General features: G+C 37.2%; 1 protein-coding gene across 1 annotated transcript; it reads right to left on the minus strand.

Annotated features, from left to right (window-relative positions):
• Positions 1–724: 724 nt before the first annotated feature.
• LOC107619277 (Leucine-rich receptor-like protein kinase family protein) lies at positions 725–4,784 on the minus strand. The gene is made up of 2 exons (XM_016321531.3): positions 1,461–4,784; positions 725–1,276 (listed from the first exon to the last, which is right to left on the minus strand). Exons 1-2 carry the CDS (start codon positions 4,321–4,323, stop codon positions 894–896), a joined length of 3,246 nt encoding a protein of 1,081 aa, XP_016177017.1. The 5' UTR covers positions 4,324–4,784; the 3' UTR covers positions 725–893.
• Positions 4,785–18,547: the final 13,763 nt, after the last annotated feature.

Here is an 18,547-nt window from a genome sequence, read left to right on the forward strand (position 1 = left end):
GGCTTGTCTCCTTACAAAAATGGAATTCTGGCCCCCACCAACCTTAGCCCTGAAATAACATGTATCATGTTCTTGTATGCTTTAATCATCATTACTTTCTTCCTCCTTATCCTTGCATCATTGCCTACACTGTATACTTTCATTGCATTATTGAAAATTGAGTTTGCTCCATCAAATTAAAATACTTTGCATTAATTTTTTATTTTTATTTTTTTGAAGTAATAATCTCCTGAAACTATGGTTCTTATAATACATTTGAATAAAAACAGACGAAAGTTGATTCTGCATGAACGAAACATCAGTTATGCCTTATGGACCTTGTCCCCTCCTTTCTCTACCAGAAACAAGCCATTAATTTAGTCTAAAGAAAAGTGTTTTGTTGTGTTTTTGGGTCATAAAGAATTTTGTTTTTTCCCTTTCTAGCCGTCCAGCTCCACATACCTTTCGGCTCTCTTGTACCTTTCTTCTATGAAGAATATGTGAGGAAAAAAACAAGAAGTGGAAATTAATTATTTTCACTGAATCAGCAGAACTTGAGGTATTAATACTGGACCATTCAACCAGCAAAACGACACCTCTAGGTTCAACAATTCATTATGACATGCATATGATTTTGAAGATTGATGATATGAGAAATCATGGATATGCAGAACTAAAATGTGGCAAAACATAAGTTACTACAAACTACTGCTACTACTACTATCACTGCTACACATACAGCAGATAAACTAATGATATCTATATATCTAAAAACTGTACAACAATAGCCGTTTTAAATCACTACTCTCAAGTTCACATAATACAACATCTTGTTTTCATCTTGTGAGAGATGAGAATCAATCACTAGAGGATAAAAACCATTGCAAGTGAAAGAAAGGAAGAGGGAAAAAAAATTAGCTTTGATTTGAAGGGTGCTTTATTAGAGGTTGAGAGGTTTTGCCCATCTCTTCAGGCTGGCTCTTCACCTCCATTAGCAATGCAACCACTTCCTTCATCGTGGGACGTTCTGATGGCGAAGAGTTCACGCAAAACATGGCAATTCCAAGTGTTTGGAGCATCTCTTGCACCATTTGATCTGGTAGACCTTGGAGTTTTGTGTCTAGTATTGACACAGCTGGTTCAAAGCTCCCCATTTTCCTCTTCACCCACTCAACTATGTGTTGTCCATCTCCGACATGGGATTCGACGGCACTGCGCCCGCTTAGTATCTCCAGCAGAACCACTCCGTAACTGTAGACGTCACTCTTCTCAGTTATGTTCATTGAGTAGCCATACTCTGCCATTGTGATTAATATGAATGGAAGTTAGAATTTAAACCAGAACAACAGATCAGAAAACTTATGTTACCAAATCTGTCTTAATACTAATACTTATAATCTCATATACTATTAACTTTAATAATCTGAGATAAATACTCTAATGCCATTTATTTTATAAAAAGTAAAGTAAAAAACACTTGCCTGGGGCAATATAACCATAAGAACCAGCAACTCTAGACATTGCCTGATGATAACTTGGTGAATTCATCAGCTTTGCAAGACCAAAATCTGCGAGATATGCTTCATATTTGGAATCTAGAAGTATGTTATTGCACTTAACATCTCTGTGAAGAATGGGAGGGACACAATCATGATGAAGGTAAGCAAGACCCTGAGCTGTTCCAACAGCAATCTTGTATCTGGTTTCCCAGTCTAAGTTCCTGTTCCCTTGCAAGAGCTGTCTCAGATTACCATTTGGGATGAAATTGTAGAGAAGAAGCTTGACACTCCTGTTAGAACAATAGCCCAGTAGCCTCACAATGTTTCTGTGCCGGATGTATCCGAGAATCTGAATCTCTACGGCGAAAGAGTCCAGTGTTTCATCTTCTTTGCTAGCTTTCCATAGCTTCTTCACTGCTATCAACTCCCCATTAGGCATCTCAGACTTGTAGACAACACCGGAGCAACCCTTCCCGATCACATTTTCATCCTTCAAGCAATCCAAGATGTTATCTATGGTGAAGTTTAGCTTTTGAAATGGGATAAAGGTCCAAGGATATGAGAAATCCTCAGCTCCTGATGTGGAAGCCAATGCCCCCAAAGATTTTTCCACTGTATACCTGTTACTACGAGTTGCTATAATCCAGGATGCAACAGCAATTATCACAATTGAAGCTAGAATCACAGTTACGAAAGCTATGGTTTTCGCAGATTTTATACCATTTCTTTGAATCAGGCTTGAAGAACATGTATTGCCATCAATGGATTGGCATAGAAGGGGGTTCTGAAGGCATGAGTTAAAAGAAAGAGTTCTGAAGAATGGAGTGACTGGGATAGGACCTGAGAAATTGTTGTACGAGATATTGAGGGAAGTGAGACTGGTGAGAGAACCAAGAACCTTAATTCCTCCATAAAACATATTATGAGAAAGATCAAGTGATTGTAACTGTGTCAAAGCAGACATTGACTCTGGGATTTCTCCTGTGAATGAATTCGAGTTTAAGTCCAAACTAATGGTTAAGCTTGTAACATAACCAATCTCAGAAGGTATGTCACCAGAGAGATTGTTGTAACTCAAATCAAGAAGAGTTAGCTTCTGCAAATTCCTAATAGATTTTGGGATTGATCCTGTGAGTAAATTATTGTTGAGGATGAGCTTGTTCAAATAACTGAAGTTTCCAAAGCTCCAAGGAATTCCACCTGTCAAATGGTTTTGACTTAGATCAAGCTGCTCCAAGTTTGCAAGCTCCCCAATCTGAGACGGAATTTCGCCGGTTATGTGGTTGTTATGCACATCTAAGAGCTCAAGAACTGTTATGTTGGCAATCTCTACTGGTAAGCTTCCAGAGAAGTGATTCATGTACAAGTCAAGAAACACCAGGTTCTGTAATTGGCCTATTTCTTTAGGAATGTTCCCCAAAAGCTGGTTTTCTCCGAGCCGTAGTCTCACCAAAGATTCACAATCTGCAACACTTGATGGCAACTCTCCTGTCAAAGAATTTCCAAGAAGCAAGAGTTTACTCAGCTTCTTCAAGCTGAAAATCTCTTCCGGGATTGAACCTGTGAGCTTGTTCCTTGAAAGGTCAAGCGAAAAGAGTTCTGTGCAGTTCCCAAAAGAGGGTGGTATGGTTCCAGAAACTGAGTTACCCCACAAGAAAAAACTCTGCAAGAATTTCAACTTCCCAACCTGCCAAGGGATTGAACCTGATAACTGATTCTTGTCAAGCTGAACAGTAGCAAGGCTTGTGCAGTTTCCCAACTGCCATGGTATTTTTCCTGAGAGGGAATTGTCTGATAAATGAAGCTGTTCCATAACCACAAGCTTCCCAAAATCCTCAGGTATTTCACCAGTGAGTTCATTGGAAGAGGCATCAAACACCACAAGTGATGAACAGTTAGAAATCTCAGCTGGTATTGACCCAGATAATGCATTCCCCCACAGAAGCACACCTGTGAGCTTTTGCAGCTTCCCCAACTGAGGAGGAATAGACCCAGTGAGCTTGTTCATGTGCAAATAAAGATTTCTCAACTCAGAACAGAGCCCGAGTTCCGGTGGTATTGAACCGGAAACATCAGTGTCATAAAGTGCTAGAGTTTGAAGATTGATCAAGTTCCCAAATGAAGAGGGAATGGAACCAGAAAGTCCAGTGGCAGCTGCACCAAATATAGTGAGGTTTGTGAGTAGTCCTAACTGTGATGGAATCTCTCCAGTGAGGTATGGATTTCCACCAATCCTAAACTGCTGTAGAGATTTCAATGATCCTAACTGTGATGGTATTGAACCGTTAAGGAGATTATCTTGCAGGCACAGAACTTGGAGTGAGGTAAGGTCAGCAAGATGCTGAGGAATGGTTCCTGTGAGTTTGTTTGAGTTCAAGAAAAGGAACTGAAGTGAAGAGAGGTTTCCAAGTTGATTAGGAATGGAACCTGTTAGAGAGTTTGATGAGAGGTCAAGGAGTTGGAGATGGGAGAGTTGACCAAAAGAGGGAGGGATTTGGCCAGAGACATTGGTGGAAGAGAGGTTGAGAAGTTGCAGCATTGACAAAGAAGAAAGCTGGGGAGGCAAATAGGTAAGGTTGAGGAAAGTGTCAGGGATAGAAAGGGAAATTACTCTGCTTTGTGGGGAGCATGTAACACCCTTCCATGAACATGGTGTTGAGCTTGAAGGGTTCCATGAAGAGAGAAGTGAGGAAGATGCCGATGATGATCTTTCAGATGCAGAAACAAGAGAAAGAAGTGCTTGTCCATCAGGTGAGAGACAAGTACTCATTTCCATCTTTGTTAATGTGAGACACAAGAAGAATAGCAGCAAAGTTATAACACTGTTTGGAACAGTATGTTCCATTTGGATTTTGAAAAGGAAAGAAAGACAAAAGAAAAATGAGTTGGTGGTAGATGAAGACTACTTAAGAACTCAACTGGGATATGTTGTAGCTATTGAAGATGGTGGCGGTTATGGAACTGAAACTGATGAAACTGATACAAGTCAATTTAGGAGACAAGATGCATGTGAAGATGATGCTTAAGTTTCACACAAACGTTTTCAAATGGAGCCATGTGAAAGTTTGAAACTGCTTCTTCTTCTTCTTCTGATGCTGTTGCTGCTATATGCTAATAGCCATCTAAGTTGTGGCACTTTTAGAGAATGCACCATTATTGGTTTCCATCGCGTGGAACTAACTGCTTTTAGGTAATGAGTTTAGCTCTTGTGGTGGTGGTGGTGGTAGTGGTGGTGGTAGCGGTGGCTGATATTTCTTTTTTCGAGTTGAAAGTGCTTTGAAAAACTCCCAAGCTCTCAGCTATAATATCTTTGCAATTATACCAAGGTTTGTTTTTTTATATGTATATTGCATTGGTTTGGCTGAATGAAGGGGTTGCGTACATGTACCAAATTGACCTTCATTATTTAGTAAATAATGTAAAACTTTATTTCCATAATTTCCATAAGACGTCTAAACCAGACACCAAATTACAGTTGTAGATCAGTTTGTATGAAAAGGGGGCTGCATGAATAGGGACAATGTTGACGGTAACGGGAAGAATTTAATTTTGATCGACTATGCGCCATGTTAATAAAAATAATTATTTTTTATATTGATTACATAAATAATTATCTAAAAGAATAGTTATGATTATACGACTGTATAAAATGTTTTACACTTTTAGTATATTAAAATTAAATTTTTGTAAAATCTAGATAAAGTTCTATTTTAGTGTATAGTATTTGATTATTTGAGTTGAATTTTAATTTATTTTCAAATATTTTATTTTTATTTTAAATATTTTATTTTTTATATTTTTTATTATTATTTATAATTATATTATGCATACATGAAAATTAACTATTAATATCAAATATATGTTAGAATATAAAATACATATTAAGAATGAAATAAACAATATATGTATTTATATAAAATTACTGATTAGTCAAAAAAAATATATAAAGTGACTAATTTTAGTATTTAAATAATATTTTTAATTTTTAAATATGAGAAACAAAATTAAGTCTTAATTTAGAATCTAAAACGGTGAAAATTAAGTGGTTTCTTATTGTTTGCGCTCACACTCTTTCTGTTTGTTGTCTAATACATGTTTTTTTTTTTTTTTTGCTCTCATTATGTTATAATTAAATATATATAAAAAATTAGTTATTAATTAATCATCTATATATACACATTAGAATACATGTAATATATTGAAAATATATTAAAGCAACGCATGCGTAGATGCATGGTAGTTAATTTTGGATATTTACATGACATTTTTAACAAGTATAGCTATCGTTGTTCAAATGTTTAATATTTAGGAAGCAGTGGGGTTTCCATGATTGTTCTTGTATCTGCTTTGTTGATTGAGATAAGAAAACAAGCCAATATTCTCGCATTACATTGATGAAATTCTCTCGACCATATATTTGTCACGGAAAATCTTTTGAAATAAAATAAATAAATAAATTTTTTTGAATGCTCCACCTTGTCACGGCCTTGGACACACTCCAATGCTACCGTGTCGGCACTCGGACTTACTCAACCTCTTGAGCTAAGACCAAGTCAACCTAACCCTCAATACTTAGCAAGAAAGCTAAGAATACAAGAGAACACAAGAGAAAGGAAGCTTTGGTGGAAGAACACTTTATTGCTCAAGTGTGGTTACAAATAATTCACACACATAAACTCTAACTCTCACCCCTATTTATAGCCATCCACCTCCTCAATGAATGGTTAGGATTAAATCTAATCAACGGTCTAGATTAATCATCCAGAACCTTCTTTACAAATATCTATCCTACCATAACTCTCTAAATGTTTCTAGATTATTCCATACCACTCTTTATACTTCTATATACATCTACACTCTTCTAGAATACTCTATGACCTTCCAGAGTCTTCTAGAACCTTCTAGGGTATTTCGGGACCTTCTAAGACATTCTAGAACGTTCTGGAACCATCTAGAGTATTCTCAAACATTCCAGAAAACTATACAAACACTGTTAAATCTAACCTTTTAAAATTTACCGTGACATTCTCCCCCACCTAATGCGCAGACGTCCTCGTCGCGTTCTGTTCATGATAGCGCTCTAGGTGTTCTTGGAATTGCCACAGATCTTCGCGAGTTTCCTAGCTAGCTTCGGTTATCGGGAGCCCTTTCCACTTGATCAAGTATTGGATACTTGGTGGCACCCCTCTTCGTCGCACGATGCGATTAGCTAAGATCTCTTCGATTTCTTTATCAAAGGATCTAATTACCACAGGCGGAGCGCGACTTGAGTCACCTCTACTCGGTTGGTCTTGGTCTCCATGATATGGTTTAAGTATACTCACATGGAAGACCGGGTGGATCTTCATAGAGGGAGGGAGTTGTACTTTGTAAGCAACCTCCCCAACACGTCCAATGATCTCAAATGGCCCTTCGTATTTGCGGATTAAGCCCTTATGAACCTTGCGAAAGGCTTTGAATTGTTGTGGAAGAAGTTTGATCATTACCTTGTCTCCCACTTGATAGCTTGCATGCCTCCTCTTCTTATCTGCCCATTTCTTCATCCTCTTGGCAGCTTTGTCGAGGTAAGAACGAGTGACATCTGCTTGTTCTTCCCATGACTTAATCATATGATAAGCTCCAGGGCTCTTCCCTGAGTAAGAGGAAGAAAGAGAGTGAGGTGTAAGCGGCTATTATCCAGTCACAATCTCGAATGGGCTCTTCCCTGTAGACTCACTCCTTTGCAGATTGTATGAGAATTGAGCAATGTCTAGGAGTTTTGTCCAATCCTTCTAATTAGCGCTTACAAAATGCCTCAAGTAACACTCAAGTAAGGCATTCACTCTCTCAGTCTGCCCATCGGTTTGAGGATGGAAGCTTGTTGAGAAATGAAGCTCCGACCCAAGGAGTTTGAACAGCTCTGTCCATAGTCGTCCTGTGAAGCGTGGATCTCGATCACTAATGATGCTCTTAGGCAATCCCCAGTACTTCACCATATTCTTGAAGAATAGTCGTGCTGCTTCCTCTGCAGTGCAGTCAGTAGGGGCAGGTATAAAGGTAGCATACTTCGAAAATCGATCCACTACCACGAGAATAGATCCAAACCCCTCAGACTTTGGTAAGGCAGAGATGAAATCTAGAGAGACACTTTCCCACGGTCGCTCTGATGGAGGCAGAGGTTCCAACAACCCGCTTGGTGTCTTGTTTTCAATCTTATCTTGTTGGCACACAAGACAAGTCTTCACATAGCTCTCCACTTCATCTCTCATTTGAGACCAATAATAAGAAGATTCAATGAGTGCCAAGGTCCTTCGCTGACCTTGGTGACCAGCCCACTTGGTGTCGTGGCATTCCCTCACTAATTTTCTTCTTAGATTTTCTCATTTAGGGACGTATAGTCTTCTCCCTTTAGTGTAGAGAAGGTCGTTTTCTAACCAAAATCTTTTGGTCTTACCTTTTCTAGCCAACTCCACCAACTTCTTGGCTAATGGATCGTGATGCAACTCTTCCTTGATGATATGTATAATATCTCCTTCAACCATAGAAATGGCCACTAACTCAGCCTTGTGACTCAGCGCATCTGCTACCACATTAGTCTTGCCTGACTTGTATTCGAATTCGAAATCAAACTCAGCCAAGAAGTCTTGCCACCTAGCTTGTTTGGGGCTTAACTTCTTTTGAGTTTGGAAGTAGCTTGTAGCCACATTGTCTGTCTTGACGATGAAGTGTGAACCAAGCAAGTAGTGACGCCAAGTTCTCAGACAATGCACCACCGCGGTCATCTCCTTCTCTTGGACAGTGTATCGCCTCTCTGTATCATTCAATTTGCGACTCTCAAAGGCAATAGGATGTCCTTCTTGCATCAGAACTCCTCCAATAGCGTAGTCAGAAGCATCAGTGTGGACTTCAAACACCTTTGAGTAGTCGGGTAGTGCTAGTACTGGTCCTTCTGTGTTAGCAGCCTTCAACTCATCAAAAGCCTTTTGACACTCCTTTGACCATTCCCAAGAGTGGTTCTTCTTGAGAAGATCAGTTAATGGTGCAGCCTTGGCGGAGTATCCCTTGATAAACCTCCGATAGTAATTAGCCAACCCAAGGAATGACCTCAATTCAGATACCTTGTTTGGAGGTTCCCACTCTTTGATAGCCTTCACTTTTCCTTGATCCATGCAAAGAGTTCCATCTTTAATGATGTGTCCCAAGAAGTGGACTTCGTCCCTTGCAAAGGAACACTTTTCCTTCTTCACATATAGGTTATTCTCTCGCAAGATCTTGTTAAGTGCTCGATAGTCGATGCATAGTCTCAATGAACCATCATGCTTCTTTTGGAACAAGACTGGTGCGTCATAAGGTGCCTTTGATGGACGGATGAACCCAGCATCTAGCAAATCCTTGAGTTGCTTCTTCAACTCATCGAGTTCTGGCGGTGCCATCCTATAAGGTGTTGAGGCGGGCGGCTTTGCTCCTAACTCCAATTCAATCTTGTGGTCTACCTTCCTCCTAGGTGGTAGTTGTTTTGGCAACTCGGGAGGCATCACATCCTTATTTTCTTCAAGGACTTCCTTGATTTTGGGAGGAACGTCTTCTCTTTCAGATGTTGACTCCTCTTGTAATAGAGCCAAATATGTAGTCTCTCCCTTTTTGAACCCTTTCTTGAGTTGCATGACAGACAGTATCGATGGTCCGCCAACTTTAGAGACTGTAGGGACCATGCATGGAGACCCTTTCTCCATGACGCATACTACGTCGTAGTATGGCATAGGTATTATATTTGCTTTCCTTTGCAAATCGAGTCCGATGACTATTTTAAAATCATCCATGGATGCTACTGAGAAATCCACAAGGCCCTTCCAAGAACCAAGAGTCATCTCAACCCCTTTTGCTACTCCCTTAAAGGGTTCACCCTTGGTATTCACGGGTTTGAACCAGCCATTCTTTTCGGTGATCTTCAACCCAAGCCTCTTTGCTTCATCAGGCGTGATGAAGTTGTGTGTAGCACCAGTGTCGATCATAGCCATAATGGGTTTTTCATTGATAAAGGCTTTGACATACATCAAGCCTTTCTTTTCTGTAGTGCTTGCCTCTTTTTCCTTCACAGCATTCATGTATTGGATAGATCCAACACACTCAGTTACTTGAGTTTGAGCTTCTCGTTCCTCGGCGATAGATGCCAAAGTCCCCTAGCTTGGGACAATCCTTCATTTGGTGTGGTCCCTTGCACACGAAGCATCCTCCTTTGGGCACGAAAGCTTTTTTCTTTTCTTCATACTCTTTCTTTGAAGAGTATTTTCCTTCCTTCTTGGTTGAGAAACTCTTTCTCTTGTCTCCCCCACCTTTAGTAGAACTAGGCTTGGAGGATGACTTGGGTTTAGAGTCTCCCCTATGATACTCAATGAGTGATTCGGCCACCACGATGGCCTCATCGACATCCTTAACATTTCTTCTTTGTAGTTCTTGCTTTTCCTAAGGTTGGAGTCCATCAATGAAGAAGAACAATGCATCCTCTGATGCTAAGTTGGGGATTTGAAGCATGAGAGTAGTGAACTCCTTTACGTAGTCGCTAATCGTACTATTGTGCTTCAACTCCCTCAACTTCTTCCTTGCTTCATAAACCACATTCTCAGGGAAGAATTGTCTTTTCAACTCCCTTTTGAAATCTTCCCATGTGGCTATGTTGCAAGTACCCTTTTTCCATATCTACGCACTTTCTCCTCCACCACAAAGTAGCAATATCAGAAAGGTAGAGAGCTACAGTGCGTACCTTTATTGCTTCTTCGACCACCCCTTGACCTTCGAAGTACCTCTCCATTTGCCATAGAAAGTTCTCCACCTCGCGAGCGTCCCTTACGCCCTTGAACTCCTTTGGCTTGGGGAGATCAATCTTTGTCGTCTCCCTTATAATGGTTGGTCGAGATTTTGCCTCCTCGAACCAAACTCGAACTTCCTCAAATAGCTTTAAGGAATTCTCAAGCTTCTCTTCGATTTGGAGCATGCTTTCTTTGAAAGCATCTAGTTCTCCTAACACGTGAGCCTCGAGGGTCTCCTTATCATGTTCTATCCTTTGGAAACGCTCATCCATAGAGGATAGAACATTCTCCAACACAGAAACTCTCTCTTCTAGGAAGTTAGAGTCCTTACCTCTAGGCTCACTTGAAGAACGGACCTTCTTGCCTCCCCATTTAGAATGAATAGCATTCCTTCCCCTTTGAGACTCAATATGCTCCATGGTGATACTAGAAGCCATACCCACAAATCACTTATGCTCCCTCTCGAACCTTGCTCGGATACCAAATTATCACGGCCTTGGACACACTCCAATGCTACCGTGCCGGCACTCGGACTTACTCAACCTCTTGAGCTAAGACCAAGTCAGCCTAACCCTCAATACTTAGCAAGAAAGCTAAGAATACAAGAGAACACAAGAGAAAGGAAGCTTTGGTGGAAGAACACTTTATTGCTCAAGTGTGGTTACAAATGATTCACACACACAAACTCTAACTCTCACCCCTATTTATAGCCATCCACCTCCTCAATGGATGGTTAGGATTAAATCTAATCAACGGTCCAGATTAATCATCCAGAACCTTCTTTACAAATATCTATCCTACCATAACTCTCTAAATGTTTCTAAATTATTCCATACCACTCTTTATACTTCTATATACATCTACACTCTTCTAGAATACTCTATGACCTTCCAGAGTCTTCTAGAACCTTCTAAGGTATTCCGGGACCTTCTAGGACATTCTAGAACGTTCTTGAACCATCTAGAGTATTCTCAAACACTCCAGAAAACTATACAAACACTGTTAAATCTAACCTTCTAAAATTTACCGTGACAGCCTGCTAACTTTCCTCGATTTACATGTAAATCGGTCGGTGTGGCCGTGTGGGAGCGTGGGGTACTTTGATTTTGCTCCAAAACTGGTGAATGGTATCTCCATTTTGTAGGACTGGCAATATATAATTTATTTGCGAGTACTCAATCCGAACCAACTTGTTTGGATAGAGTTGTTTATTCGATCCGCTGCGGACAGGGTAGGGTGCTATGCGAATTTATTTGTGAGTAGGATAGGGTACGGATACAGGGTATACCTTATCCTAAGGGTGGTAAACAGGTCTAAATTCGTCGGGTCGGCCCACGTAACCCGCTAAAAAAGGCGGACCGGACTGAAAAATTGGGACCGCCAAATAGCAAAAGCCCGCCTAATCTGCACCGCTTAAACCGCGGACTTTGGCGGGCGGCGCGGGCTTCCCCACCGGCTTAGTGTTTTTTTAGTGAGGAGGTATTTTTACAATTTTTTGGCCAAAACCTAATTTTCCCCCAACCTAATTTACAAGAGTATGAAGATAAAAATTGAGTGGTTTGGATTATGTTTATGTTACTTTGAAGACAATAATTATGTTTTAAATTATGTTTATTTTGCTTTGGAGAGAATATTTATACTTATGTTTTGGATGAAAACTTGGTTTATAATTATGTTTATTAGATATTTATAATTACAAAAATTTTAATGATTATGAATATAAAAAATATAATTTTTTATACCTTTAGAAATTATAAATTTATTAATATGATTGTGAAATTATATATATTATTTAGTAGTTAATAGTTAAAAAAAAAAAAAGAGGAGCTTTGCCGGGCTTAGCCCGCCAGCCCGCAGTTAGGCGGGCGGGGTGGGATTCTAAGACCGCCTCACTAGGTAGGGCGGGGCGGGACGAGCTTTCCCGCTTGCCACCCCTACCCTATCCTACCCGCACCCTTAATATATTATATAATATATATGTAAAATTTATATATGTAGTCAAGAAAGTGAGTATTGAATTCACAATCTTCCTCTTATAAAAACATGAAATAACCACTAAGTTAGTTGATGATCATATTATCTGTAATTTTATGTTAGATTTTTTTAAAATTTTATTATTTTTAATTTTAATTTGAACTTAGTTTTTTATTTTCTATTTTATTAATATGTATGAAATTTAGAATGATTGAATTTTATATTTGTTTAAAAATTTTTTATTTTTCTGCAGGTAGGATCGGGTATGGTAGGGTTTAGAACTTTAAGGTGCAGATAGGATTATGGTTGAAAGATTCTCAACCCGCGAATAGGGTAGGGTAGAGTTTTGAGAAAATTTTCAACCCGCGAGTAGGGTTAGGGTAGAGTCTAAACCCTACCCTACCTTACCTATTACCAGCCCTACCATTTTGCACACCACACAACAAAAAGTGATATTTATAAATAAAATTGGTTTAATTTGTTTTGTAAATAAATTTATTTATTTTTTTATTAAAAAAATTATATATATAATTGTTAGATGATATAATGTCACTTAATATAGTATTAGTCTAGATATTTATATCAAAATTAGTTAAAACTGTTAACCAACTATAATTACTAACAGTGACGGATCCAGAAAATTTTGATAATAGGGCAAAATTGATATAACATGATAATAATTTTTATAATAAAAATAATATGTGTATATAAAAAATTAAATATTAAATTATCTATTAACCATTATATATCTGTGTATAAATACATGTATTGTTTAACTTATTTTTAATGTGTATTTTATATTTTAATATATATTTTATACAGATAATTATTTTTTATGTACATATAGCATGATTATTGTTATGATTATATTTTGTTATTGTAAAATATGATTAGCTTTTAAAATATCTAATATACAAATTAAAACACTAAAATAGTAATTTAAAGGGATAAGTACTTTTTTCGTCCCTAAAGTCTGGGGTCAAAATCAAAATCGTCCCCGACCTTTTTTTTCTTATTAAAATTATCCTCAACGTTACAAAATGTTATAAAATCGTCATTTTCCACTTCAATTTTATTTTTTTACCATATTACCCTTCATTATTAATAAAAATGATTAAAAATAATATTAAAAAATTAAAACAAACCCCCCTTCCCCTCTCCTCCCGTCCCGTAACTCCCTCACTCCCTCACCCCACTCCCTCACTCACCCTCCCGTAACCCCCTCAGCCCACTCCCTCACCCCCCACCCCTCACCTCCCTCAAAGAAGAAGAACAAGGCTAACAATAATAACAACAATCACCACGGCGCAAACGGTGAAGACACGATGCTTATAACGCTGGTGCCAAGGTTCCCGGACAAGAGCGACGACACGGCGGAGATGAAGATCTGCCTCTCGAAGGTGTACAAGGCGGAGAAGGTTGAGCTGAGCGAGGACCGAATGGTGGCAGAGAGCACGAAGGGCTACAGAATGGTGAGGACAACGAGAGGGGTGGTTGAAGGAGCGTGGTACTTCGAAATTAGGGTTTTGCATTTGGGGGAAACAGGGCACACACGGTTGGGGTGGTCCACTGAGAAAGGTGACTTGCAGGCACCGGTTGGTTACGATGGGAATAGTTTTGGGTATAGGGATATTGATGGGAGTAAGGTGCATAAGGCTCTGAGGGAGAAGATTTTTCTTCTCGCCGCCGCCGCCGCCCTACTTATTTGTTTCTAGGGTTCACCGCCCTCGCCGCCGCCATCGCGTGGTTATCGGGAGGGGGACCCCGCCGGCGCTGCTTCTTCTTCTATGACTGCCTTTGCTTCTTCTTCTGTGATTGCCTCTGCTTCTTCCTCTGCTCTGGTTGAACTTTTGCTTCTGAAATTGTAACTTGATGATTATTGAACTTTTAGATCTGAAAACTGAAATTGTAGTTGATGATTATTGAATTATTGTTTATTGAAATTGATGTGATTATTGAAATTGTTATGCTTCTTCTGCCTCTGATTTTTTTATTGATTTATTTTGTTTTGTGAATGTTGCTGTTAATTTGTTTTGTTATGAGTAATGAATGGCTATGGTGACAGTGGTGATGGTGGTGAGAAAAGAGAGAAAGAAGAGGTGGAAGGAGATTGGGTGAGTGAGGGAGTGGGGGGTGAGGGAGTGGGCTGACGGGTTACGAGAGGGTGAGTGAGGGAGTGAGGGAGTGAGGTGAGGGAGTTACGGGAGGGGAGGGGAGGGAGAGTTTGTTTTAACTTTTTAATATTATTTTTAATTATTTTTATTAATAATGAAATGTAATATGGTAAAAAAAATAAAATTGAAGTGGAAAAGGACGATTTTATAACGTTTTGTAACGTTGAGGATGATTTTAATAAGAAAAAAAGGTCGGGGACGATTTTGATTTTGACCCTAGACCTTGGGAACGAAAAAAATACTTATCCCTAATTTAAATAATAATATATAATTTAAAATTCTATTCTTTTAGGTTTTATATTTTTAAAAAATTAAGTAATTTTTCTCTTAACACTACCATAAAACTTTCTCTCTTTCCATATATATTACTAAACAATTATTTAAAAATTTGCTTCCCAACACAATTAGAAGCCGACTCTTATTGATATTCATAGTTAAGAAAGTTCTTTCAATTAATATAGTTGCTACGCAAAAATTAAAGCTAATTTGAAAAGAAGATAAATAATATTCTTTTGAATTGATTTTTAAAAAAAAACACTAATTTCGTTTAAATATGAGAATTGATCATTCTAACAAATATCTAATATAAAACTTTTAAATTGACGATTAAGTACCAAAAGTTAAGTAAAAAATTATTGTGGGGTCAAATTTAATAATCTAATGGGCCATGGGGGTAAATAAATATTATTATTATATATTATTCAAAAAAATTTCAAATTATAGTGGGGACGCTTGCCCCACACCAATATATTTGAAACCGTCCCTGATTACTAATTAATTAGAACTAGTCTTTAGTTAACACTTGTATATATCTTTAGTTAGGAAGTAGTTAATATTTTTGTGATTTTTCTTATTTCTTCAGTAAAAAATCTCTTTTCTTTTTTGCTCTTTTTCTCTGCTTCTCTTCTCTCGCATTCATTATCAACCTGTAACATCTTCACGATTTTGGATTTTGTTATGGTGCGATGAGAGTGCAAGCATAGACTACGTAATCGAAAGTCTTCAATTCCATTAAATTTGGAATTTTAGAAAATAACATTTCATAAGAGAATTTATCCTTTTAAAATTGAATTTGATAATCGATTAATGAGGTAGGTAGCATGCTCGACTGCATAAGTCCAGTAGCATTTAGGAATTAAAGAATGAAAAAATAGTGCTCTAGTTATACTTAATAAGTGTTTATGCTTTTGTTCAAACCACTCCATTATATTGGGATATTTTCACACATGATATATGATGTACAATATCTTTTTCAGCAAAAAAAAATATGTAATTAAAATTCAGATCCATTGTTCGATCTAAAGCAATTTATAGTTTTTTTTAAATGTGTTTGAATATATGCTACAAATTTTTTAATTAACAACTGAACTTCAGATTTCATTTTCATAAAATAGAGCCAGGTGAATCGACTCTTGTTGTCAATTACAGTTAAAAAATATTTGTGTCTCGCAATTAAGGGAGTAGCATAAGGGCTCCAAACATCAACATGTACCAAGTCTAAAATTTCATTAGATTTTGTGACACTTTGTACAAAAAAAAAGTTTCTTTTGTTTAACATAATGAAAGAAATTACAAGACTTCATACAATCTATACTATTAAAGAGAAGATATTTTCTCTTTATTACAAGCATCTTATCTGCATGCAGGTATATGTCTGAGCCTAAAATACTATATTTTTGTACTATTTTATACTCTACGTTGTGCTATTATATGAGATGGTGCATCTGTATTGTGAGATTTAGTTGATGGTTTAATGTGTGCAGTGTGAGATGTAGGTGTAGTTTTATATGGAACCTGTGAATCTGGTGATATGATTATCAAAGTATATTGAGGCGGATTGCCATATCGTTCGAGATAAAGTTCACGAGGGTGTTCTTAAGCTATTGCCAGTAATTTCAGTCAATCAAACTGTTGAGTTTAAAAAACTAATTCAAGTGATGAACAAACATTATTATGTATTTATCAATTATTTATTTAATGAGTTTAATTTGGTGTACATAAAAATTATTTAATCATCTAGGACCCATGAAACAAATAAATAAGTCCACATAAACTAAAAGAAACAAGAATAGGATGGCCAACACAAGCTCACTTAGTGATCACATTCACAATCCATTATACCTTAACCTAAGTCACCAACACCCACACTCCAAAAAACTTGAAATCCAAATTCAATACAACTTAATCCTTTTTGGCTTCCATTGAAAGTCAAATCCTCTCTTCTCTCTCCTCTCTCATTCTCTTCGGTCACATCACACATTCAACAAGAAAGAAAGAAGGAAATGAAAAGTGCAAAAGTTATAGAGTATCGAAGAACAAAAAGCTTGTCTCCAAAACTAAGTAAGAAGAAAGGACTACAACCAAGTAGCCAGTTTTATTTGGTCAGAACACATCAAAAAGTATCTTCCCTCATTTGTGCTATGCCAAGGAACCAAGAAAAAATCCACAAAGCCACAAGCCTAAATCAAGCAACCATGGAAAAATCAAAGTCAAATCTGGATAGCAGAAGATCCACAGTCCAAATCAAAATTTGAAGGCAAAGCAAAGCTCTACGGTCAAGATTGAAGAAGTTTGAAGAAAAGAAATGAGAGAGAGTGAGTAAGTTGCATACAACAGATTCGGCCTTCTCTCTCATAACTGATGAAGCCGCTGCAAATTTCAGAGGAAGGAGAAGAAGATAGAATGGACCTTGAACTAGCTTCAACTTTAGAAGCTTCACTCTTCTATAATAAGGGTGAACAGTTAAGGGTTGAAGGTAAGAGAGAAAGAACAAAGCACAGAGTTCGGTTCTCATAGCTTCCTAAGCTTGTTGAGTTCTTCTCCTTCATGTTGTTCATTTTGTATTTTCTTTTTCTCAATTTAGTCTATCTGAGTCTCATTGAAAAAAGACAAACATCGTGAGGTTTGTAAGAAAAAGCCAATGAGAGGTAAAAGATAGTGAGTTAAACTTACTTGGAGAAAAAGTTATAAGATATTTTAGACTTTTTTGTACATCTTTTTGTTTTGTTTCATAATCTTGTAGGAATTCCCTTGCAAGTTGGGTTAATACTTGGCTATTGAAAACTAGGTTAAGTCCTAGTCAAATTCAGATTGGGTTAGAATCTGGATTTGTCCCAGATAGGATTGGGTAGATCCTAGAGAAAATATTAGTGTATGTAATGTGTTGAAAAAGTTAGTGAAATTCCATCATATTTGTGATGGAGATTGGATGTAGGTTACATTGCACTAAGTAGCTGAATTAGGATATATCTGGGTGTTACTCTTTCTTTTCTACTTCACTTCTATTTCTGTTAACTAAGAGATAAAATGAAAATGTCACTCAACTCGATACGAGACAAAAGTAAAAATATCTCCTAAATTTTCTTGAAAAAGTAAAATATAATATTCAGTAGAAGAGGAGGCTAAGATTCAACCCCTTCTCTCAACTACTAATAACCATCACACACAGTAGACCTCTTTAGTTAACCAAACAACAGACCTATTCACTAAGACTCTGACACCATGACCTTTTAATTCATGTTTCTCCAAACTAGAATTATTAAATATTCACACTTCTAGTTTGAGGAGGATGTTAGCTTATATAATGTCACTTAGCATAGTGTTAGCCTAGATATTTACCCCAGAGTTAGTTAGAACTGTTAACTGATCATAATTACTAATTAACTAGAGTTAGCCTTTAGTTAGCACTTGCATATATTTTCAGTTAGGAGGTAGTTAATATTTTTGTAGTTCTATTCCTTATTTTTTCAGTAACAAATCTCACATTTTCATATGTTCTTTCTCTCTGCTTCTCTTCTCTTTTCTTACACTCATCATCAACCTGCAACCTCTTTATGGCTTTGAATTTTGTCAATAACCTGCAATTTAAGAATTAATGGTTAAATTAGTTTATTCTAAAAGATTGGTCATTCTTTAAATTCTTTCTTGAAAAATTTTATTAATCAAATTAGTCTTTCAAAGATTATAAATTAATCATTTTTATCCTTACGTCACTCAATTAATAATTTTTGTCAACAATTGATAGTATAAAATGTTAACTGACAGCATACATAATACTTAATATTTTCAATTGGATACTAAACAAATATATTTATAAAAATCTATCAATTTAGTATATTTTTTCAATTATCATAAT

This window comes from Arachis ipaensis, chromosome B9 (genome assembly GCF_059453495.1).
Source record: "Arachis ipaensis isolate K30076 ecotype BB chromosome B9, ASM5945349v1, whole genome shotgun sequence".
Taxonomy (NCBI): Eukaryota; Viridiplantae; Streptophyta; class Magnoliopsida; order Fabales; family Fabaceae; genus Arachis; species Arachis ipaensis.

What these genes read in the sequence shown, in the direction of transcription:
- LOC107619277 (XM_016321531.3), bottom strand. Translation starts at nt 4,323, where the DNA reads ATGGAACATACTGTTCCAAACAGTGTTATAACTTTGCTGCTATTCTTC. An exon ending in TTATGGTTATATTGCCCCAG is followed by an intron (nt 1,277 to 1,460) that starts GCAAGTGTTTTT and finishes TCACAATGGCAG; the next exon opens with AGTATGGCTACTCAATGAAC.